This window comes from Acanthisitta chloris, unplaced genomic scaffold (assembly GCF_000695815.1).
Source record: "Acanthisitta chloris isolate BGI_N310 unplaced genomic scaffold, ASM69581v1 scaffold585, whole genome shotgun sequence".
Lineage (NCBI taxonomy): Eukaryota > Metazoa > Chordata > Aves > Passeriformes > Acanthisittidae > Acanthisitta > Acanthisitta chloris.
The window spans coordinates 18,956-45,353 of NW_008675255.1; the positions used below are offsets into that span (position 1 = coordinate 18,956).

At 36.5% G+C, this 26,398-nt stretch overlaps 1 protein-coding gene across 1 annotated transcript in view; it reads right to left on the reverse strand.

Annotated features, from left to right (window-relative positions):
- Positions 1-22,484: 22,484 nt before the first annotated feature.
- MGAT4C (MGAT4 family, member C) overlaps positions 22,485-26,398 on the reverse strand; it is a 30,247-nt gene continuing 26,333 nt past the window's right edge. The window contains exons 3-4 of the mRNA XM_009075665.1: positions 25,482-25,629; positions 22,485-23,641 (exon numbers count right to left, since the gene is read on the reverse strand). Of these exons, the coding sequence (XP_009073913.1) occupies positions 22,485-23,641; positions 25,482-25,629 (1,305 nt within the window). The remainder of the gene's footprint in view (positions 23,642-25,481; positions 25,630-26,398) is intronic.

The window sequence follows — 26,398 nt, forward strand, 5'->3', positions numbered from 1 at the left end:
AGCAGAGCTGGCCAAAACAATGACCCATAGCTGATCTCGTGTGGGTGTGAGCTGCACAACTAGGTAGTATGCCTGATGGTCACCTTCTGACATTCAGAAAATCAGTTCTATGTCGTGCACAGTCACACTGGACCTAAACTGAACACACAATTTGGAGTGTGAGAAGAGGAAATGATTTGGTGACGGAGAACCTTCAGTCCTCTAAGGCATTAGCAAGCATATCAAAAACCTCAGATATCACAAAAAATATAGGAGGGCAGCCAGAAATGATGATTGGGTGAAATAGCATAGGTGACTCAAAGAAAAAGGGGTGTAAATGGTTGCTAAATGAAGAAAATAGAGACAGAAAGATATTATGTTGCTCTCCACATCACATAGCATAAACTTCTTAAAAAAGATATTGACATCCTTTAAAGTTGCCTCAGAAACACAGAGTACAATAAGCTTATGTGTGTCCTCTTCCAAGAACAAGAAACAGCAGGCTGTTACCTGTCTTCCTGGGATTGTACAAAACAAGCTTGTGATAACTAGTATTTCAGATTTCCTATTGAAGTAGCACCTAGTCAGCAGCAGAAGGTGAAAGCACAAAACCCAGAATCTAATCTTGCTCTTTGAGAAGAATAACTGATACCTGGGTATCACCTGGGTATCACTGCACCTCTTTTTTTAACTGGTCTCTAGAAACTTGCCCATTCTAAATTACGGAGAGCCAGTAATACTCAGGAAAAGGTTAGCCCCTCAATAGCATCCAAATTGTTGCATGGATTGTAAAAGTAGATTTATTACAGGGTTGAAAGTGCATAAAATTCAATGTTAAGTAACACAAGAGACAATAAGTAGAAGACATCATCCAGGTCTCTATATTTAATCCTTCGCAATTTTAGTCTACAAGTATTAGAGAATTTCATGTGGAATTCATCTCATCAAATTCAATATCTAGGTTTAAGCAAGTTATGCAGACTTCCTCCATGCTTAATGTAGAGAGAGGAATGTTAGAGAAAAAATCCTGCATCAGTAATTATCTTTCTGTAAACAAATAATCTACCTTGGACTAGACACTTCAGCTTTGAATGCTATAAACATGCCAGGTGAATCTTGGTTTCAGCCTATTATGAGTCATAGAAATTTCTGTCTACACAATGACCATCATCAAACAAAAAAATATGAACCAGGAAAATAACTACCTCCCTGAAACAAAAGTGAAAAAGAAGAAAGCAAGATTTGAAGTAATAATCACTTTACTGGTCCTGGTATCTGGTGTCATGGAAAATATTTTTCCAGCACCATGTGATATATTTATTGAGTGACTGTTTGAGAGAACTATCAAAGATTTAGGGAATATTTTGGAAATGAAAATGGAAGATAAATCACATTCCAGATAAAATGAGGGGGGGAAAGGGTAAAATTTTAGCAATAAATTTATATTTATTGAATTATAAATTACATTCTTAGAACTGATAGAAAATACCAGCATGTGGCTGTGTGTTATGTAACTGCACTAAAGAAAGCCTCATAAGCAATTTACATAAGTGTTGAAAAAAAATTGGAGAATGTGGAAAAATGATAAAAGATTAATTTTTTTTATTTCAAAAGATATATTCTGTGAAACTGCAATGCCCCCAGAGAGATTAAGTACAAGCTTATTTTTATATATAGGGTTTGAAATTTTTGTCACAGAAAAAAATTAAAGGAAAGTTTGAAAACTTTCCATAAAAGGAAAGACAACTTACAGTGTGTGACAGAATGTTTCATATATTAGGATATTTGGATCTTGATTCAATAAGCTTTTGTGAATGTGCTGAAGTTTACATACTTTGAGTAATCTGTCTGTACAAACAACCTACTCACTCTTCTTTAACTTCTCTTTATTATCAGTGGCATGAGTATTGCTTTCTTTTTCATTTTAATGTAAATTTTAAAGATTATCCTTTATTCTTGGATGAATCATGAATCTAAAAGAGATCAGCTTGACATTTGTAATTTCATTACTAGGAAAAAATTGCTATTGAATTTTGGGCTGGCAATCACAATTTCCCTTTCAAAAGTATGACTACTGTTGATGTTTTGATCTGATTTTATACACTATCAATAGAAAATTCAGGATTTGATTTAATTTTGAAACTGGAGACTAAAAAAATTGCATCTCCATTACAAAATTTTGGAGCATAGTGTTTCTCAGATTCACTCTTCCTGGTAAGGTGGTGAATATTCTGGACAGAAGGAGAAGACAAGGCAGAAAGAAAGCCAGAGAGACAGACTGTCAAGGTAGTGCCCTTTTTCTTCTTTTACTGCAACTTAGTAAGCAACACAGTGTCTTAGACCTTGCTGTTATGTTACACTGCTTGACCTGCTGTGAAGTAAGGAATCAATTCTTCTGAAGTTGCTAATAGCTATGCATGCCTGATTGGTATCATGTCAATCAAGATTACCATTGAGAAAATGGTACTTTCGGCATCATGATATTTAGTCAAACAATTTCAAAAGGAGCACTTACAAACCAAGACAGCACATAAACCCTAAGCAGCCACTTGAAAATTATTCATAGGTTTTTGATCAAATTCCCTGCTTTAACAATGTACAGGCTTTTATTTTCAGGTATAAATAAAGCTATGAGTAACTTACAAAAGTTTCCATGACTCTTGTGCTCCATCATTTTCCCAAGCTGTGGGGAACATTTAATTTTAGCATGCCTGAACATGATTTTAACATGTATTTTCTCTTCATCTTCTTGTTTGGGTGAGGTAGATGAATTCCTACTGTGGACTTGAGGAGATGAGTGGCAATACAAGAAGCTTTTGTAGAGAATGCCACCAGTTCGGCTGTACCATGTCATGGCAGCCAATTTCTAACTCAGAGTAAGGAGATCAAATGATGAGCTGCTGTTCATGACCAGTGGTCTTATGAGGATCTGCATTATTGGTAAGCACTTAAATGAGGAGGCAGCAGTCAACATGGCAGAGAATAATCTGGCAGAGTTTGGATGACAGAGCTGGGAGTTTGGTCTGCTTCATATTTGGTACCAAAGGATAGAGTATCTGTTTTAATTACACTTAGCTTCTGAAACTTTGACTTTCACATGAACAGAGGATAATTAGAGAACAGTCCTGCTCCAGGCTTGAAGTCTGCTTTTCAGATCCACACAGCTTAGGGTGGAGTGTCAGGACTTGTGTTAAGCATCATATCCCCAGAGGCCGCAAGCTCAGCCTCTGGAACTTAAGGATTAGCAAAATGAACCCTTTTATTTATGAATGCATATCAAGGCATTGCCTGGAGAGACACAGTGAATAAAGCATCGACAACAGCATTATATTTTGCCTTTTAAGTTTTCTCTTTGTTAAAACCCGTAACACAGAGTTTTCATTCTGTTCAGATGCTGAAGTAACAGTTTCTCAGTGGAAGAAAAATTTCTCTATTCTCAAATGAGAATAGAAAAGTTTTAATGGAGAGATTTTCAGCAATTTATTTTGCTAGTATTCACTTAAATGTCTATATATACATGTTCTAATACAATACCACAATGCTTGGAGATGAAGTGTATGAGTATTAACTACCTAGAATAAATCTTGAAACATCACAGGTCATACCATTCCTGGCCACCCATATCCATGGCACTTGCAAGAAAAAACTCGTATCCTGCAAGGGCTTCAAAATCCTCTGTTTCTACCAAGTTATCAGTTCAAGGCTGTACTAGAGATGCTGGTGTGGCTTTATCCACATGCTCACCTGTAAGCTGAGGCACCTGTTTCAGAATCAGTGGGAATCTTCTTCCATGGAAGTCAAGGCCCCTCTTTAAGAGAAAGGTAAATCTTCCTTGACCTGACGTCAAAGCATTCAGAACATTCAGGATCATCTAAATAAGTCATTCATATCTAAATATGTCATTCATACTTAAATAAGGTTTAAGAATTTACTTTGGAGTACCCAGGACCTTGCACTTAATCCACCAGAAAGGTGCACGAGTATTGCAGGTGGAACAGAGAGGAAAATACAACTAATAAACTCTTCGAAGAAGAAGTGAATGAAAACAGTGTAGACAGGAATCACCGTTGAAGTGGAAGAGAAAGATATTAAAATATTTAATTAAAAAGATAATACCTATTAATATCTCTCCTACTCAATCTGTTGAAAATCAAGCTATCTGACATCTTAAGCAATAAAGAACAGATTAGGAAAAAAAATCAATTTACTAATGAAGAACTTCCCTTGCTTCTTAGGCATTGAGAGGAAAACCGTTTTTCAAGAGTTGGTTTTTTGCAGTATATCACCATCTGGTGGAAATAAAGGGAAAGACAAAACTTTCGAGTAGCTGTCTTGATAATTGAGAAGCTTTAGTTTCCTAGTGTACGTTGACTTCTTAAGGCTTTAGTGCACCAAATCACTTAAAAACGTAATTTTCACACTGCTCTATCCAGCTTATTTACTTCAGTTACAAAGTTTTAAGGGATTTATTTTTAAGGGCCTTCAGGTTGTTCTTAAAGCTAAATGCACATTTCAGTATTTCTTATTATACCTTCTCTGTAAGACAAGATAGAATTTTCCACATGGTGATATAAAATGCTTCAAAATATTTCACTAAATATCAACAAGATTTATCATATAGACTTTACATTCTAGGTATTGGTAGAATTTGATTTCCTTCTCTTTAAAAAAAAAAAAAATTGGTAGCTTTCTTTTTGCTAACAGGGTTTCTTTCCTCTCAGACTTTGCTTGAAATCTCAGGGGAAAAGTTCTAATTGTATTGCCCATGCACTTTAGGAGCCAAACTTCATTTTGCACTGCATTGAAAATTCACAGGCTACGAGTTTGCAGTGTGCTGATAGTATCTGTGCTCCCTCTGTGGTCACAATGTTCATGCTGTGTTGTCATCAACAAATGTTGTTAAATATTGTAACTGCAAGAAGACTGGAAGTAAAATATATATCTACTTAAAAATAGCTTGCTAGAAAAAATAAAGGGGAAAAAAGTGCCAAACGATTATGCTGATATTTGCTTTACTGTAGAACTGTGAGAAGCTGTTTACCAGAATCCTCAGTGTCTCTTTTTTTTTTTTTTGCCTGCTGCTAGGCTCTCAAGCGAAGTACTCAGGCATCACAAAAGTCCACTGGACAATTATTTGAGGAATTGAGGTATGGTGCCACCAGCCGTTGGGGAATTTGCTGCAGAAAGACCAGAGCAGACTTACAGCCAGTCACCTTATGCAGTCTTGAGCACCAGCAAGTCAGCAAAAGCTTTCCAGGGGAATCTAGTCTTGCTGAGCTAGGTGACATGTCCACAGCCAAGGATTGGCTTGTCTGTCAGTTTCTGCTGGAGTTTTGGCAAGATCTGCCAGACCACAGGAGTGTGCCAAGGCCAGACATTTGGCTTTTTTTTTAAATAGGAAAATGTTTTGTTATAACATTTTGACCAGGCCTAATAACACACTGTGAATATAACTGTGGCATTGGCTTTGTAACGAGTGCCCCTCATATCCCCTATAGAAGGATCCTCTCTGGTCTCTGGAAAGCCAGAGGGAATGCAGCTGGCAGGGGAGGATCTGTGATGGTGCAGAGCTGCAGAGCCCTTCCACTGTGTGACAGGGATGAAGAGATCTCAACAGTGGTGTAAGGAAAATGTTGAATGTGGCATATGTTCACAACAGCTGCCACACATACATGGTGGGTTGGATCTGTTTCCCTTGCTTCCTATTTTCCAGTGAGGCTGTGTTCAAGGTGCCAAAATTTGTAGCTGTATGTAGCATGTGTGGACACTTGTTTATGGGCCTGGATTCTGCCCTTTGCACAAATAGGGGCTAGTTGTTAACTTTGGTTCAATAGCCAGAGTTTGGTTCTCCCACCTACAAAAATTTGGATGGGGTCAGAATATAACTTAAAAAAATTAAGACTTTTTTTCTGTAAAATCATTATGTCGTATAGATTGTAAGTGTTCTTTTTTTATTTATTCATTGTAATTTCAATTAAATTTTGAACCACATGCCTAGAATAATTTAATTATACTACATAAATCAGGTATCATTTTCATAGTGCATCTAAGCTTGCGGGACAGGGACTCCGATTCCACTGGGAACAGAAGTTTGGTTTTAAGCCATACTGCTGAAGAAAAAATGGGAAACCTAGATACAATGGAAAGTATAGCTAAAATGACTCAGAAGACTGTACCATTTTCATGTCACAGATATTTATGAATGCAAGGAACCCATCTTATTACTTGAAATAATAATGAATGGCTTTCTTACAATAAATATTGCCAGTTTTGACAGCAACTGTTGATTCTTTTCCAATCACATGGCAATGAGTTTCACAAGTTTATTGTATCTTGTAACCTGAATCCATTTTGGATATTTTTAAGCAGGGCGGATTTGATTTTTGCTTTCAACCTATAATTTTGCTAACTTTTAGAGAATGAAAAACAGCATCTTTGTTTAAGTGATGAGGATTTTTTGGCAACTATTCTACATTTTAATGAGTCCTTCCCCTTCCTTTTTAAAAATAACATGACATGGCTGTATTACATTGCTCCATTACCTTAAGTTCTGTTGCACCACTGAGCAGCAGATTGTTTGTTCACAGAATTGCTTTCTTTGCTATTTAGAGTTGTAGTAGTCAACGTTCAGGTGTCTAAATTGTTGCTCAGGCATTTTTTTATCGGTGGATAAAGTCCAGAGAATGATAATTAATATGTGAAGAATGAAACATTAAATCATTGATTCTGCTTTCCTTTCCAAGAAAGACAAGAGAATTTAATTGAGGCTAAAGCTAATTTTCTAGTACCCACTTGAAGACTTCAAAAAGACAAATAGTCTCATTCCTACCTTCAATCATCTTTCCCCAAGAATAATCACCCTGACTGCTGAAAATTAGAAATAAACAGTGCAAATTAGAATTTGTCAAATGTTAATTTGCAGCTATTTGTTTGCTATGCTTTTCTCCACCAGATTAAATATCACCCTTAGTATCCAATATTTTTATCTTTTAAAACACCTCATAGATGTCATTTAAAATACCTCTTGAATTTTTTCCCTGAAATTAAATGATTTCTATATATATGGTATAAATGTTTCAGACTCAAATCAGGGCTGACTCCAGACTTTCTGCACAGGTAAATTCATTTGTGAGAACCATCAGTGGTCTGGGGGAATGGAGGGCATGAAGGATCAATTGTGGCAGCAGAAAGCTTGGGCACATCCTGGAGAATGATGGCATTAGCCTGCTGGCAAGGTATGAAAGGCAGTGGTCATGGAGTTTATGGGTGGGCAGGACAAAGGCATGTAAATGGGAAAGTTTCAGAAATTTAGAAGTGAGGCTGGAAAAGATCTGTGGTGTTTCATGTAGCTTACTGTTTACGAACTGGGTAGTGTGAATGTGCTGGGTGAGGAAAGAGAAGAGTGCAGAGTTTCTTCTGACCCAAACTAGATCACCCCACTCTTGACACCCACAGGACTTCATAGTCTCTCTGTGGACCCTTGCCACTCCTAAATGAAGTTCCACCTCTCTCTTCTCCACATGCTGGCAGGAAATGAAGGCTGCAGAGACAGAAATGTGTCTGATGGGGTTAGACAGGTGAGCTGAAAATCATGTGTAGGAAGACTTTTTTTATTTCCTATGTCCTTAAAGGAAAGAGGTAAGAGACACTTTCACGGGTCTGTTTAGGAAAGCTTATGATTCTGGAGACCATTGCTGTCTCATACTGGAGAAGTCAAACTGTTCATTCATATGTGAATATTTAGGTGCATCAATAAAAGTATATGCTGAAGCAAAAATCTTGTCCTCCTGCATATTTGTCTCAGTTCTTTGACCTTTCTTGATATATATATTAAAACAGAAAGAATATTGGTTCAAATCCACAAGCCCAGAATGATATGAGATGATGGAAAAGGTATGAAATTAGGGTTTTTTAATCAATAGAGAAGGAATAAGTGCCACTGGGCAGTATAAGGCGTTTTTCAGATAATTTCACAAAAACAAATTTATGGCCAGTAGGTGGTACCCTTATTCCAAATAACAAACAAGGCGGGGGGGGACGGGACTAAAACTGAATAGCTGATTAGCTCAGTATTTTCCTCCCCTGTTAGCCACTGCAGACTCCAGCACACAGTCAGTAAAGAGCACTGGGCAAGCCTAATGAGGGTTTGGGCAAGGCATCTGTATGTGAACTGTGAAAGGGTCAGATTCTGTTATCGACTGTCTCTTGCTGCTGGAATTAGACACCATAGTTTTCCATAGTAGGATGCTTTAACTGTCTTGTAATCAAGCTTTTATGCATTCAAAAACTTGATATTCACAGTAAGTACATAAATCTTTGACCCACAGATTGTACTACTCGTGAAGATGATTAACTCAACCTGCATGCAACTAACACCTCTCAGGAGAAAGCCTCTCTCTCTCCTGATTATAGATGCTCCTACACTGGTTACCTTAAACCAGATGCCTCAGTCTTAGGTTGCTTCAGTGTTGAGTTTCATTGTGCTTTTTCATACTGAGTAATATTTAGCCACCAGCTGTCACTTCTGAAGTCTGTTTATTTCCTAAGATCCCATACCTTATTTATTAACCCTGCATTTCAGATGTCTCCAATACCAAATAATATCTAAAATGGAATGAACATCAATGCTCCCAAAGATGAATCTTGCCCAAGAACAAACTTTTGCCATCTATTATTCTCATTTATACAACCAGAATCAGGTTAAGTTCATTTGAAAATGATGAAAAGTTAGATTCTTTTCTTTTTTCCACTCTCTTTAACTTTTAATTTAAACCAAGAATTTCAAATGTTAGATACTGTGAGTACAAAATCTCTGATATTTTTACACTAATCTGAAACAGAAATATTTTTAAAATCTTAATTAAAGAGACCGTGCAATCTAAATAAATTTGGTAGGCTGTTGACAGCTCAGAGACCAGCTTCATTTGAAAATATCTTCTGAACCAAACTCAGCTTTAAGCCTTTAAATCTGTACATAACTGAGAACCCAGTCTTCACACTAAAAACCTGCACTTAATACTAGTAGAAATTTGGTGTCTCCAAATCTAACTTCATAGACCTCATTATAATTTGCTGTTTTCTATTCTAGCACTAAATCAAACCAAACCAAACCAGAACAACAAGTAAGAAATATAATTTTGTCTGAATTGGCTTCTTTAAGTGACAGCTCTGGGAAAATTATTCATGTGAGTGGAAATTTTATTGGTTCGCATTCTCCATCTCTGTGTTCTCTATTTTCTCCTGCCCTTCTGAATCTGATATTGATCTATGCTATGACTCTCTGACATCTCTCAGTCTCTACTTGCCTCCCAATGGGCCTGGTGGTGCTAGAAGCCTTTTTCCCCACCCTTGTCAATTTAAAAAAAACTTGCTTTACTAAAGTTCATAACTTATGTGTCCAGCTCTGTATGAAAGGGAAAGGACTGATGCAGTTTTATCCATTCTAGTCTTACAATCCCTGTCCCATGCTATAGCAGAATTTTTCTGATAACGTTATTTATAAAGCTGAAAACGTCTTTTCATCTTGCAAACAAAAGAATGACAGACCATGCAATTCCAAATGTCCTTTTCAAGCTCAAAAAAAAAAAAAATCAAATTATTGTGGAAATTACATTACAAAATTATACAACACTAAATTCAATTAGTCTTGTGTTTTCTACCCCTGGGTTTACAACTATGCCAGAAAAACACTCCTCTTTATTTCCACAACATTCCTTCCACAGTGTCCTGAATTTGCATGCTCTCACTCTGAAACTTGTTTACTGACAGTCAAGTCTGCCTCCACAGTTGTCTTCTGTTCACACTCTCCAGTCTTGGGTGAAGTAGGAACCTTCATACAGTAGTGGGATATGCTGAAGGTAGACATCTGAACACAGAAAACGAGAACTCCAAGGTCCTGCTGTAGTATCTGTGTCTATTCCCTGCAGCCCTATGCACTCTACTGGCAATAATTAATAGCATGCCACATACACTTATTTACATTTATGCTTTGTATTAAAATATAGATGCACTTATTAATTTTCAAAAAGAAAATAATTGATAGACTTATAAACTAGAATCTGAAGATTTTTTTTAATACAACCAGAAGATTATTCTTAGGTTTTCTGGTTTTAAGCTTCTTAATGCATTCATAAAGCTCCTGGTTTATACTCAGTTGTCTTTACCAGTCTGCTAGCAACTGCATTCGCCTCTTGGGCATGGAGACTTAAAGTACATATCTGGTATGCAAATAAGTCCTAATTTATGAATGTTGATGAAGTTAAATCAATATGATTTTACAGCATTGAAAGTCTTTGTCTGTAACAACACCTAGAAAAAATTTAGCAGGACACGTAAACTAATTTAAAGGAAACTTATTCACAGGAATTTTTTTTTAAGTTAGATAAGCTAATAGGTGATGACAGTTTTGGGGGGGACTTTCTTGTGGCCATGAGATTACATTTTATGTAAAATTGTAAGAAGCCAAAGAAGAAGAAAAATCAGAACAACATATTTGCAGCTGAACAATGAGAACACATGGAGGTCTGGGACCAGCTTGTAGCTCTGAAAGAGTTTTGGTTTATGGTCTTGGTAACTCTTAGTATTTTTCTGGTTTATTTCATCTGCTTGGATTAATGTTTTTTTATTTCTCTCTCTTGATTTATCATTTTTATGTCTTTAGATCTAAGACAATAAGAAGATTATTATATGTACAAATACAGACACAAAAGGAAAGGGATTATACATATCTCTGGGGCTACAGACAACTGTTTAGTCATTAACTACTCAGTGTCTTCTTTCCATCTAACTGAATCATGTTAGCTCCAATCCCTCAGCTAGGCCAGCACAAGTGCAAATATGGCCAAGTTGTAACTGAACTAACACCAAAGATTTTATTTCTTGCTTCATTATAATCCATATTATATTCCTCTCTTTGATTCAGTATCTGATTCACTGGGTACTTATACCAGCATAGTTCAGGGAGGGGATGGAAAGGCAGGAGGGAAGTAAGGCAACACTATAAAACCCTATTTTCAGTTTAGGGAAAATCATGGCAACTGCTTTTAATTAAATTTTATGTAACTCTGAACTTGATTTCTTAAGAAACCTCAATATCAACAGTGTTTTGTTTTCACGGAAATTGTCTCAAAGTGTCTTCACTAAGACCAGTTTAATGATTAGAGATAATTTCTAAATTTGAATGTATCAAGGATCTGTTGAAATGAAGCTATACACTCCCTTTTATTTCAGTGGTCTTTGGATTGTTTGAAATATTTTTAGTTATACAATATTTTGGAGCACTAGAAATGTCTGAGTCATCCTTTGCTTTGTGACTGACTGACTGTCCCCTTCTTACACCTGATTCGTTTTCAGGGGCTATGGAATTGCTACATTCAGGCTCAAGAAATAGTTTAAGTAGATTTGGTTTAAGTAAAGTTTAGTTTAAGCCATTTCCCTGGTTTTCCTGATTAGATGGAATCCAGTGTGCCACTCTACCTGCTCACTGCCGAAGCATGGCAGGGTATTCCAAAAGAAAAATGCCCTTCTGTACCAGTGCTCTGGCAACTTAGCCTCACTTTTGTAGTATTAAAAGAGAAAAAACAAGCTAAATTTACCAAATGAACTGTTTCTTACAAATAGTTCCCATTCTGATGTAAAAAAATAATAATAATAAATCCCAAAACTTCAAAGAGAAGCTATTTGGATGTCCTCATCTGGATTCCAGGACAGCTGAAAATAGAAAAAAAAAAGCAACAAAAAACCACGTCGGATTCCTAACAGGCAGTGGTTGCTTAGACACAAGAAGAAACTAAAAAAAGCAGCTGAGGGGAAAAAAAAAGGTGCATTAGCACTTAGGAATATGTTGCAAATAGCAGTCTGAGTGCCAAAAGCTCTGTTCTGAGGTGCCATATGGGAGAAAATATCTGTTTTCCAACAAAAGGGATAAAAAATGAACAATTCTCCTGAAGGCTACAAACATTTTTCCTAATTGTTTCTTTGTGTCTCTCACATTTTTCTCTGAAAACTGCAGTGAACTGAAGCAAATGGGAAGAACAGAAATAGTTCCTGATTGTGAAATTTTAAGTCATTAAAGACCAAAACCTGAAAACTGGGTCTATTAATGCAAGAGCAGTGAAGGCAGTTAAACTACTGAATGCAGTATTTTAGAACAGTGGGATGAGCAGAAGTTCCCATAAGGTCCTAGTAAATGTACACCCCATTTATGAAATGATGAATTCTATCCTTTGGAATGTTTTGGAAGAAAGGTGCTTTTCTATAGCTCATACTGAGATGAGGAAAGAGGAATGAGGATCTCCATTCCTGGTTCCTGAGATTCAAAGGTTCAAATTCTTGGAAATCTGCTTTAGCACTTGCTTTTGTGAAAGAGAAGGAACTTTCAGACTCTGGCTTCTTACTCCAAGTTGAACTAAAGATCCTTTTATCCTTAAAAGACTTTTGAGGCTATTTTAGTAATCCTGGTCTATTTAATTGCAGCGTTAAATTGAAGAAAATAAAGAAGGAAAAAAAAACCCAACAAATCCTAGGTAGCACTTTTGCTTTTCCATTAATATTAGAAGTAGTTATTCACACCAGGGTAATTCAGATAAGCATCTGGCCCACAAACTATGCTGGCACAAGCAAAGATTTATTTTCTTTTTTAAGAACTAGGAATCTTTCCAAGACGTCCTGACAACTGGGAGCAGAACGTCTGACCAAAGTATGCTTACCAGATGGCAGATGTTTCCATGTGGGTTAAGTACTAAAAAAGTTCTAAATCTACTGGGAAGTAAGGGTGGCAAAGTTTTGCTGTTGTTTTTCAGTTTCAGTTGCCTCTGCAACTAATAAACATGAGAGGAAAAACCCAAACCAAAGTTTAATTGAGCGAAAAAAGAGAAATATCTCCTAATTTATAGTGGATCTGACCTATTGTTAATGACTAATTTGAGAAACTTTAGAGCTAAAGGCTTTTTTAATATTTTTTTCTTTTATTTCCTTAATATCTTTATTACTATGCTATTCAAAAAAAACCTTGCTGCCCTAAAATATGATAGCTCCACAAAGAATTGCAAGAAAGAGTTTTGCTTAGGGAAGGAAATGTGGAAAAAAAAAATCCACAATAAGCCTGTTTTAAAGGCCAGCTGAATGTTTCATGTAACCAGCTGCCTGCCACCACTCCTGCCTGCTGGGCAGGAGCAGAGGACAGCGTGTGGCAAAGCCTCTGGCATGCCAGGTCCCCAACCTCTCAGAATATTTCAAATATTTAAAATAATAGCTTTGCACAGACACTTTATTGAGCAATGGCTTTGCTGAGCTCTTCTGCTGGCTCCGCTAGTGGGATTGTGACTTGAAGCAAAGTGAGGAGGGGAATACCACAAAAGTTGGCCAGTGGTAATGTTTAAAACACTGTAACTGTCAACTGGCTGCACGTGAATTGGCGGCCTATAGTGCTATAACCCACACTCAAGAAGTCCTCTAGGTGGTGTAGCATGCAAAGTTTGGCTCCAGTACCCAATCTCAGCAGGAGCAGACACCTCTTCGACTTAAACATCTGCAAAAATGTTTGCTGGGTTAGTAATTTATCCCAGATTTAAAACCATGTAGGCAGCTAGAGGGTACATCAATGCTGCTCGACCAGAAAGCAAGCTGCCTTACATGACAGAAGATTTATAGCTGAAGTGGCATAGCAAAGTAGAGCAAAGTTAATAGAAAAATTCCAACTAAGTGCAGTAAACTTCAGATCACATGTATCACAGAGTCACATGAAATGGAAGAAATGTCACAGTGAAAAGGCAGGGCAGCAGAAGAAAACGTTCTTTAGCTTTCCTCATACTGAACTTTAAACAGCTAAGACAGCTTCTAACTCTCTCTCATGCTCCCCTCTCTACCAGAAACCTATTGCTTCAATGCTTTTCTGCTTATTTGTGTTTCCACTGTGTGAGTGCACACCTGCAGTGAACAAGGCAGTAGAAAAATCTGGATGTGAAGAAGGTGATGACAGAAATAGGTGATGCAGAAATGCAACCAATTTTTCCCCCATCCACTCCTCAGAAAACCAATCTCTATAAAAATAAATAATTAATAACAAATACTAGCCACACATTATCAAAACAATGAGACACATTGACCAGAACTCTGCAATATGTTTTTTTCTTCAGAACAGTGCAAGACAGATGCTCAGTCTTTAATAAATATAAAGAGATAAATGTTCATTTAACTACATACAAACCTAACTGGGATCTGACTTAATTTTGTGGAGATGATGGAAATACATGGTACAAGGAAACTGGCTTTCATGAAGCAGAACTAGAGAAATGTGATGCCCTGCTCCTGGCAGAAGAAATATACGTTTGAGAAAGGGCATTTTTCCAGTAATATGGTCATAGTTGTGCATTTTTTTTCCCCACAAACGTCTGAAACAAAGATATTCTAGCACTTTCTTAAACAGATAAATGCTCAAATATACTTTTATGACTTAGATACCTTTACTCAGATATGCTCTTAGTAAAATGGTTGAATGCAGTTTCATACTAAATTATATGACTCCTATTCCCTTGTTTTATAATGTTTATGCTAGAGCTATTGAAAAGAACAAACATATTTCCTCAGTTTCAAAGAGAAAAAATGAGCTTTCTAATAGAACAAGGCAAGAAAAATATTTTACCGATAGTTTGTGGTCAAGGTAAATACATTAATTATCATCAATATTCAGGAAAAGTAACATCTGTTTATAAAATACATGCAACAGCTTGGAAAGAGATATTACCCAAGAGATTATTTTCTATGCAACTGGCTTAGTATCAGAAGAAAGAGTGACTAACTGTACAAAAGTTAATGTTCAAATTATTTCTGACACTCTGATCAAAAAATGGTTTCTCCCCTTAGCCAGAGAGCTTAAAGTCTTTGGCACAGAAAGCAGCTGTAGATGTTGAGTTTTGCAACTTTTTTATTAATGCACTTATGTATGCACATACCACACTTACACACCTAAAAAACCCTACCTGACATTTTGTTTGGTTTTGTGTGAGGAGCAGTTAACACAGATATGCTTGAGTAAACAATTTTTTTCCTTTGAGTGAATACATTGAATAAAGATTTCTGAATGCTTAGAAACAAATCAATACGGATCTGTAGAAAAATTTGCTGGCTATTTTGTCATTTATTCCCAAAATGTGTTTCTGCATAAACTAGAATTACCCCTTTCCAAAAGAAAAATATGAGTGTGCAGATGGGAGTGAGTTGAGACATCGGGCAGAAGGAATACCACATGTTGATTTTAATATACAGTTTTGAGGGAGAGAAGGGAGGAAACATAGGGAAGAAATAGTACCTTCAAAAGGTAACAGACAAGCACTACAGAGAAGACCTGTTTGGGGCTTTTATTTATTAATTCCTTGAAAGTTGCTATTCAGCTCTGTGGAATAGAGAAGCCTGGCTCATTTTGCAAATGCAAAGCCAGACTGCCGCCAGGAACCATTTGCAGGAGTGATTAACAAAGCCAGTTTGCTTTATGAAACTTATACATATAATTTTGACACAATCAGCACACCTTAGAGTTATATGGCAGAAAAAGAATTGGTACTTCTCTCTTAAAAGGGTGTCTCATTCTAAGATACTTATTGCCTTCTCAGCAGATGTGGCATTTATATGTAGTGAGCAATGGTCAAATGCAGAAAGTAATTCTGAGAAATAAATTACAGTAAGAGTCCCAGTTTTCTGAATGGAGGTGAAAGTGGTTTTGCAATATTTACCCAAGATGATGTTCAGTTTTTTAGTATTGAAATTAAAGAGAGAAAAGGGAATGCCTGTGTGTGCTGGTGAAAGTGTAACCTGACAGTAGAATAGATTCTAAAGCTGAAAATGTACTGAAATATCCCAAGTGGCATCAGCATAGAGCATGGGACATTCAGCAGCAGCAAAAGTTGATGTAAGGTTTTAACTAAGACCTTTAGATCTCTGCTCTTAGTGATGCAAGCTATACTATAGAAAAAAAAAGAACACTTTAAATTGTAGCTCTATATTTCAGATAGAGCAGCAACTCTAAACCTAGGTTATCAGAACATGATAAAGACACATTGGACTAAGCAAAGTACATAATAACTCATTGAAAAATTTCCTTTAAATATGCTTTTTTTTCCCCTTGGGTTATATGCACATTTGGCTCAAGTCAAAAGAATTAAAAAGTGGTATCTACAGTAGAAAAAAACCTGAATGGTACTGTGGTTAAAGAGAAGGGCATTAAGTCATAGAGTCTTTTCATATCTTATATTTATTTTCACAAATGTTGCAGGTACTGTAGCAGGGATAGGAACTGGTCCCTGTTATATTTCCTCCTGCATTCTCGCAGACATAAGTATTCCAGTGCTGCAGTACAGCAGCCTGGACAGAGAGCCAATATTGTTCTTTGTGTGCCACACCAGTGTGCATGCCCAAGGCAATGCTTTTGAACACTGAATCTATTATTTGTATTGAGACAGCAAAAAGGATCATTTTTAGGGGCCTTCATGGACTCCTTTTTGTTGTAAAAAGGGCTACAACAATGATGATGCTCTGACAAACAACTATCTTTAAATGATCATTTAAGTGTAATCATACAACAGAAAAAACAGACATAATATTTACTTAACCTTTCCTTGCAAACATGGTGTTTTCTTCTTTTCTACTTTAATTGCTCAAGATAGATGAAGCCTAACCACAAATAAACCTTTGAACCTGGTTTTAAAAACTAAAAGTAGGTGTTTTGCATAAGGTGTTATATTTTTCCTGCTAATGTCTTTTTTAATGCCTTTGCTTGATGCAGTTTTCTAGGAAGAAAACCCACTCTAATAACACCAAGGAAAGGCCCAAAAGCTGCTTGTGCTGATTTTCAAAAAAAATGGTCTGTGTCTGTTAAGAAATGGGAAGTCTTCATAAAGTACAAACACAGTAACTTTGAGACACAGAATTCACAGCCTGAGATTTCCATGGCTGCCAGGCAGGTTTTCCTGAACTGGCAAAAATAAAACCAACATTAATGAGTAAATAGCAAGAAAGAAGGAAGGCATCTATTTGACTGCCTGAACAGAGGAAATGAGCAGCAGCTTTTGATGTTCGACTTTAGTCACTAAATGTGAAAGTCTTACATAAGCCCAGCAAAGGACTGGCAAAGAGTTTAATTAGCTATATAACCCTACTTAGAGTACTTTCAAGTTCCACATGGAATTTTAAGAACCGTTTTACAACTGTCAGGAAAAAGTGGAATTCTATTTGAGAACTGATAGTACATAGTACGATAGCTGAAAGACATCTGGAAATGTGGCTGAAAAATAGCCTAGTATCTGCCCAGATGCCAATTCAATTTCATGCCAATTTAACGGCAAGCTGCTATTGCAGAAATGTTATTGCAATTAATCTTTCTCTGCACTTAATTTCATTGTTAAACTAACATGTAATAACTAATGCTTTAGATCAAGGTGGAGATTCATATTTCTTCTTGTAAAGCTGAACAAATTATTCTCATTGCAAGATAGTATTTATGAGGAAGATACTGATCATCCCTGCTGTGCAAAATGGTGCTGCTCTTAGGAAATTATCTGTAAAAGTTACTATGTATCATATGGTTTTATCTAGATTTATATGTAATCATGCAAAAATAGATCCCCTGCATCTCTAAATATCTAGGAAATTAATGTGCAGACCACTTGCATGGCCTCTCACCGTAGATAGTAGAGGGAAAAAGATCTTAGACAACTGTTGTATAGTGAGATGACACTGGACGTGCTCCTCTTTCTCTTCTTTTACAGCACAAGCAGCAATCTAGCCTTAGTCTACATGACTGACTGTTCTGCTGAAGGGCATGAGTACCTAGATGACACAGAACGTACTTGCTGTGAAAAAACTGGCAAAAGAGGCAAGAACTGGGAAAATGACATCTGGAAATACCAAAATACATCTATCTGGAGAGTAATTTCATTTCAGTCTTCCAGGATGGTTAAAACTAAAATACAAAAAGAGAAGACAAATATTTTTTATATATGTGTTTATATATAATTATTTTGCAAAGTCATGCTTTAGGTCTTTTGTGATATATAGGGAAATCCAACTTCTGTTAAAGGGAGCAGAAATTTTGTTATTTTCATCTCCAAGGAGCAAGGAGAGAAGAACAAAGATTAAGACCTTTGTTTTACTTTAGCTGAAAAGCTGATGGAGTGGTGGAGACACTCCAATTAACTTGTCTTTTTATGTAGCATATGATGTCAAAATCACCTAATTTGTTTTCATTATAATACATCTGTATTTTCCACTTGTTTTTACAAAACATTATACTTTATGAATTGAGGATATGACACTTTTGAGCTCATGACACATGATCTGCATTACTACTTATAATTTACTACTTATTTGAATATAACCTAACTGAACTGTAAGTTTAACACAAGAGTATTAAGAACCAGCATTTCCATCAGCCTCACTGAAATGCTCCATAATGAAAGCTGATGGCATCTGCAGTTTTTAAGATGGTAAACTGTGAGGTTTTTTTCCTTTAACAAGTTCCCAGAATGAATTATTTTCTAAGGTGTCATAGTTTGCTATTTATTTAACTTTTAATAATTCAAGAATGAAGAAGTTCCCAACTTCCTTTTATAAAAGCAAAAATATTAGTGTCTCACACAGGAGAATACTGAGCAGGGAGTAAAAAAAAAAAAGCATCATGCTACAAGATTAACCTAAAAAAACCACATTCATATAGCACCATAGTGAATCACCTTTATCCTAGTACATATGTTAAATATTTTAAAACTGGTTTTCCTGGAAATTACTTTATCCTGGGTTTGTATATTCTGCAGTAAACTAAGGGCTCATTTCTTATTTTACTTCACAGTGAGCAGTATTTTACTCCTTAAGAATTCCCTGTGTCCGAGGGATGTGTGAAGATACCTATGTAAAGAAATGTAGAAGACAACCTGGCTTTTAATTAAGAAAATCAGGCTCATGGATGTTATACAATGAGTAATCCCAAACAGTACTAATAGGAACAATAAGTGTATGTAAGACAGTAACTGATCCATGACTGTGCAGACCACAGTGCATTATTTTCAGTATTCACATTTCAGCATGAAAATATTGATATTCAGTCCACAATGAACCCAAGAAATACACACTAACAGAACCAACTGTATACACCAATAAAGAAAGCTTTGTAACACTGCTAATCAGTGGGGAAAAAATAATTCAAACTAAAAAGTATTACTGAAGATATAAATGTCTGATTAAATATCTTCCATTCAGAAGCCAATCTCTTTTCTTAGCACATAAAGAAAAAACATATCTTCAAATATATCTTTTTGATATCTCTCTGAAAACCAGCTATCATTGATTTTAATGTTTTTTTTTCAAAATCTGGAAACCTTTTTCATGTGAATGAGTTGTATAAAATATGCATTGAGGGAAGGAGAAGCTGGATGCACTAAGGTGAGTGCTTGAAACAACAGCTTACAGAACAGCATTATAGCCTCTCTTGAAATAAATCTATTGTTAATTATATTTTCCAAATCAACTCATATTCAATAATGAGTGGTGTATGCCTCTCATTCCTAGCACATACCAGTATCCACAGCCAAGGAAAGCTTTACTGGAGGGCAGTTATGGGTTTGATCTCCTAAGACTGCTAAGATTGCTAACAACCAGATGAGAGTTCTCACTGCTAAGCCATTATGCCAAAGATGAGACTCATTACTACCGTTATTTTGAAAAGGAAAGCATTTTTGTTTAGCTTTTAATTAATGCCCCCTCCCCCCCAAACCTAACATTTAATTACGTACGTTTATGTTGAAAGCATTTAATTAGTACTAGCCATTCACATTGCGTGTGGTTCTGATTACGTGAACATTTTAAATCTTGGGTTGAGTATATTTTCTATTCTAATTTAGAAGACCGATTCCGACATACTGAATTTCTAAATAAAAGTAAAGGCAATGTTCCTGATTAACCTAGTTTGTTTTGGCAAGGAAAGTTAATAAACTACAAGTTATTGATCAAGAGAGTCTAGAGGAGGGCCACAAAGATGATCAGAGGACTGGAGCACCTCTCCCATGAGGAAAGGCTCAGAGACTTGAGGCTGTTTAGCCTGAAGAAGGGAAGGCTCCAGGGAGACATTATAGCAGCCTTCCAGTACCTAAAGAGGGCCTAAAAGACAGCTGGAGACGGACTTTTTGTAAAGACATGTAGTGACAGGACAAGGAGCAATAGATTTAAACTGAAAGAGGGCAGGTTTAGTATAATGAAGAAATTCTTTACTGCGACAATTTTGAGGCACTGGAACAGATTGCCAGGAGATGTTGTGTATGCCCCATCCCTGGAAGTGTTCAAGACCAGGTTGCATGAGGGACTAAGTTATCTGGTCTAGTGGAAGGTACCCCTGCTCATGGCAGCAGGGTTGGAACTAGATGATCTTTAAGGTCCTTTCCAACCAAAATCATCCTTTGAGTCTATTAAAGGAAAAATAGAAGAATGACAGCTTATTTGAAAAAAAATTGGATTGACTAGTAACTCATAATCAAATAATTATTTTATAAATATGGAAGATCACTGCTAAAAAGCAAGTCCTTCATAAGTATTTATAATAATTGGAGATTAGTACGTACTTGGTTGGTGGTTTTAAAAAAAAGGCTGTTATTTTCCATTTCAGATTGAACATGTATGACACTTTTCATCTATTTTGCTGAAGATATGTATATGAAAAATAGATTTGTGTATGAACAAAGAAACAAAGACTTTCTTTGAGAAAAGAAATGCTCTTCTGAATTATGTAGAAGCGTGTATCAGAAGATTTATTTTACAATGTACCTTACCTCTGTATTGGGGGATTTGCCAAACCTGAAGCTGAATTTATCTGGATTTATGAAGCATGAAAAGCATTCCATTGCTGTTTTGTGTAGATTTAAAAAATAATTTACCCTTCTGAAATAGCCATGCTAGGTTTGGATATACTCATAGAGTAGTTAGTTCACTCTTGGTCAGTGCAAGCATTCTTAAAATTTAATCCTTGCTTTCCAGGTTTGACTAAACCCCGGAAATACAATCAGATGATAACCATAGTATTCATGAGATTGACAATACCCTGTTCATCTGTGTCACACTTGCTACTGATGTATTTCTTAGGGTGTCTACTGAGACAGTCTGGAGATTTCACAGAGGAAAAAACCACACCGATTCTGCAAATCCAAATGTATGCATATAGTATATATCATATGTTATATAGCCTCCCTGTGTGATGTATCAAAAGCCCAGAGATGACACTGAAGTCATCAGGACTGAGGGAACCTTTCTGCTTATTGGCTAAAGCCAGGCAAAATCTGCTTACAGGAAACAACCAGAGGCAGTGGGAAGATGTCTACAAGATTAACATGATCACAATCAGAAAACTGAAAAAAAAAATCCCCAATCAAACCCCCTAATTTAGAAGCATATTAATTTCTCATTGAATAAGGATTCTTCATTTTGTGTCTATTCTATTGACCACAGGTCACCCAGGACAGACTGCAGATTACATTTATTTCCAGTTGATTAACCTAGTGCACTTTGCATTTGTATTGTACATGAACTGGACATGTACATATGGAAGGCATAACAGTCCTTGGAAAGCATGCTGTAGTATTCAGCTATGTGTGAATTTCTCAGGGGAAGTCCTGCTTGTCATGAAGGAACAGAGAAGCTGAGATGTGTTAAGATGCCTGTCTAAGAGAACAGTGCTGCCCTTGAGGTGCTTGGGTTTGATAGTGACATCTGTACTCAAGCAGAAGGCTTGCTTACTGTGAGGCATTTTGTTCGAGTAAGGAGAGTAAATTGGTCCCCTAAGTAATATAGAATACAAGTAATGCTCATTTCAGTGAAACGGCCAAGAAACAGAACAAAGGATATTTGTTGAGACAGAATAACAGATGCAATTTTCTATTTTTTACATAATTGTCATGTCAGATTTATAATTTTACATACATTCCCCTTTGAAAAGAAGTTGCAAAGATTAGCCATACTATTTTCTTACAGTGCTCAGAATGAAATCGCCAGTTTCACAACAGATTTCCTTGTCACAACTGCCTGTAAAAGAAACACATCACCAACTACAGTACAAATGCATACTACCATAACATTTTCAATTTTTATGTGCATAAATTGCAATCCAATTTCTTTTCACAACATACTGCTCATAGATTTAAACCTTTTGGCAATTGTAGGATTTTTTTTGTTGTTGTTCTGTCTAGTCCAGAAGATCTCTCTTACAGAGAAACAATAATAAAAAAGGGTTTAAAGATCTCAAGAGAGGTTTGAGAACTTTTCGTTTCCTATAAAATTCAAAATTTTCAACAAAGAAATGTTTGTATATTGCCTGGCCAAACTAGTAAAAAATTAATTGCTGTACTTGTTTTGTGATTTCCCCAGATCTTCTCTGTCTCTAGCGAACAGCTGGAACTGTCAGTTTTTCTGGGGAATGGCACCAGTTGGGATTCAGCTGACTGTATGCACTCCGTACTTTCTCAGGTGGCTTTGCTTTATTGATTTGGTGTTTGAGAAGTCCAGACACTAATGCTCCTAATGATCAGCCATTCTTTTTGACTTTTAGTAACAAGTATTCTCATGCAGTTAATATCAAACAGAACTTTGTGCTCTACATCTGTTATTTCAAAATTACCATTTTTGAACTCCCCTAGTCTCAAATAAGTAGTACATTGTCTCCCTTTTTTACTGCCTACAATCTTTTCTCCTACTTCCAGGGCCCCATGATGCAAAATGTCATTTTGACGATCTTCAGTTCCAGTGACAACTTTAATTTTACTGATTTTAATGGGCTTTTCAAATACAATCCCATAGAAGTCTCCAGTGGAAGGAGCTTTGCCCCAGAAATACTCATCAATGCTGCTGTAAGCCTTGCTTGCCTCATAGTTTTCAAATACATTCATGTTGGTGTGCAAGTTAGCAGGTGGGTTGTCAGGGATATCAAATGATTCCTCTTCAAAATCATCATCCTTTAACTTATTTTCAGCTCCTTTGTAAGATGAATAGTATCCCATGTGCTGGAACAGAGATGGCTTAAAACGTATCACTTCCTTTTGAGCTAACAGCCCACGAAAGTGGATGAGCAGCCAATCACAAGGCATTTCTTGGTAAAACATCAACAGAAAATGGGCCAGCCGTGGGAGGTCATGAGAATGGTAAAGCTTTCCAATGTATCCCAGTTTGGAGAATTCCAAAGTCACCCAGTAGGATCCTTCCCGTGAGGTAATTACTTTCTTAACAGCAGTCAAAAAATTCTTTGAGCAGCGAACATCATCTTCTAGCATCACATAATAGTCAGAAAGATTAGCACAAAAGTTTAGAAGGAAAGCATAATCTACGTTTTGTTTTGATCGAAACTTCACACGGTCCTCTGGGTCATTGTAATTTCTCTTGAGGCCATCCAGTACAGGATAGTAATCCTCAGGGACATGAATAACTATTAATCTGCCTGCAATTATGTGATGTGCAAATTTCTGTGAAATATCCTGGACCATCCCTTCACACCAGGCCGAGTCAAAATCTGCCAGCTGTACTACCACTGCGATTTCTTTGAGTTCCTCATAGCTTGACTGCTCAAATATGGACTTGATGGTCTCAAGCAAGTAGTTTCCCTTTTTCCGTTTTACAGAGGATAGCCCAATTGTAAGATACCCTGTACAAAAGATAATTCAAACAAAAACTGAGTATCTGATATTGGAAACAATTTCGTCACAAAGATATTCTCCAGAGCTGTGCTTATATTAAATAAACCTTGTGAATGGTGAAGACTGAGAAATTTGGTATGTGAACTTATTAAGCTGCATGCAATAAAGGACCTTTTTTGCCTTTGCATAAAGAAGTGTCATATTGCAAGCAAAAGGACATATGGAGACTATTGTGTTAAACATTTGTTTGTTAACTGCAAGGAATGGCATGTTGTGGACAAATGTCAAAGCAATGTGCACATATATGCCTGGTAGACAAAACCACATAGACAATGATAAGGTTGTAAAATCTGCCAAAAGAAAGGGGATTATTAGGGGATTATTCACATAATATTTTTAAAGCAAGGAACTAGCAAATGCAGCATAAAAATGTGACACAGATTAATTGTCAAACTTTTATCATTTTAAGCCCTCTAAAAGTCTAGTTACAGTCATGCACAACTCTACAGTTTTATGAATTTTGCATGGATTTTTTTTCAGCACATTCATTTTTAGCTGAATTTGTCTAGTTTTTCCTTGTTATTAGTTTCTCTTCTAACACTCTTTTAGGTCAGGACTCCTTGAGCATTTTACAGGGATATCTTGCAAGGTACAATTTAGATATTATTTTAAAGTAGAAAGAGAAATTACTTCTCTTGCTTGTACAAATAATTTTTCATGCTGTTACGCTTTTCTAGAGAGAGATGTATCTTAATTATAAGGGAAGAATTTTCATCTCCACTGTTATGTAGTTGCTGCCATTGCATTTTCACCAGTATTTCAAATAAGGTGGTTTTTTTCAGATATTTGCTAATACATCACCATTTTTCTAACTTCTGATGTAAAAAACTGTTACAACATTATAATTCACAGAGTGTACTTTAGTTGAACTTGCCTCAACTTTCTTAAAATATTGTGGTTTGTAAAAGACTACTCTGATAGAGTGATTCAATATTTCCCTCGAGACTTAAGTCTGCTCAAAATGCAGTTGTACAGTGAAGTACAAATTCCACAAGTCATTTACACTGTCTACAGAGCCCTAGATTTTCCAAATCTAATTTGAACAAACTTTACAGCCTTCTACAATTCACATATTATTTTATTTTACCTTCTGTGCTTGGACTTTTGAGTCTTGTTTATGTATGTGAAATGATTGTTTTGGAACCCAGAGGGCACCTGTCTAAAAGCTAGATATGGGCATGTATCACTTCTAGATGAAAGTTTTTAACCAAGTCTGAAATAAAATAACTAGATGGTCCATCTGCAGATGTCTCTGAGAAGAATCCTCCTTTACTGTGCCCATAATAGTGCAATTCACCTTCCTCGTTATCACAGCTAAAGGAACAAGGAGATCCATTCACAGCTGCTGGACTGGCAGAATAGGGGACCTGAAAGGTGTATCTATGTGATCCCAAGAGTACTTTAGATTGGATTTACTGGTTACACAGAAACTGACAGTATGATCTCTGAGGGTGACTGCAGAACACCACTAGCAGCTTTCTAAATCATCTTCCTCTTGGATGGTAGGACATTCACAGAAGTATGTTCACATAGAGCATCCAGGGTCTGCCTGCAGGATGACTGCAAGTCAGACATTTGGTCAGAAGCTAACTAGGCTGTGGGGCAATCACTGCTAGGACTGGAATAACAGCTACTCAAGAACTGCCTACGCAGAGAGGGATAGCTGTTCCAATAACTCTCTGAGATCATCACTGCTTAACTCTTGCCTAGAAATACCACAGGGACTATATGGATTTCACCCATTTTTAAATGGCCTCATTTCATAACATTCAGATTGCAGTTACTTACTTTTCCTTGGCAAAGGTGTGCCAGCTAGGTAGCGATAGGAAATGTTTATAGATCCTGAGAAATTAGACAAATCTTTAAAACTGTGAACATAACGCTCTGGGTTGAGCTGGTGCGTGGCTGTTTCTCTGATTAATTGCTTGTCCCCTTCCTATTAGTGGGAAAACAAAAAGAATAGGAGAGGGAGAGAGACAGAGAGAAACACATTTGTGAATGCCAACTAGAGAGGAAACATAGGCAGGCAGGTTTCCAAGAATAACATTTTTCAGTGTCAACTTTCGTGAAAGTAGGTACATGTCACCTCATTTTAAAAAAAAACCCAAACAACTAAAACCATTACCGAATATTATACATTTTCAGCTACAGAAAACCTACCATAACCCTTCAGATTACAGTAACACACAAAAATAATATTTTGCACAAAAACTCTGGAATGGTAGCAAACACTAAATTATTGGGAAAAAATTGCTGCAGTATTCAAAACAGGGATAAGAAAACATCGGTCAGCAACACATAATTTTCACAGATACAGAGCTGGGGGAGATTTTTAAAAAATGTTTTCAGTGATTAAAAAAGCCACCAAAACTGCTGTAAATCAAAACCAAAACTAAATCTCTAACATCTGGCTCATTTTGACATTTTTCTCAGTAGCTCCAACTCACACTTGTGATGAGAAGAAATGTGTGTGATCATGCAGACAGCAAAAGCTTTCTCTGAATTTGAACTCTGTTTGATGACATAGAAAAAAGGCACATTTATCTCCATGCCTCCTCCTGCCTCCTTCTTCAGTCTTTCTCTTCCAAGAGCCTTCCTTAGCCATAGTGAAGTCACAGAAAGGAAGAGGCAGCTTCATCAGCAGTGCCCTATCCATAAGGTCATTTGGGCCTCAGGATAGTGTCATGAAACTGAATTTAAAAGCA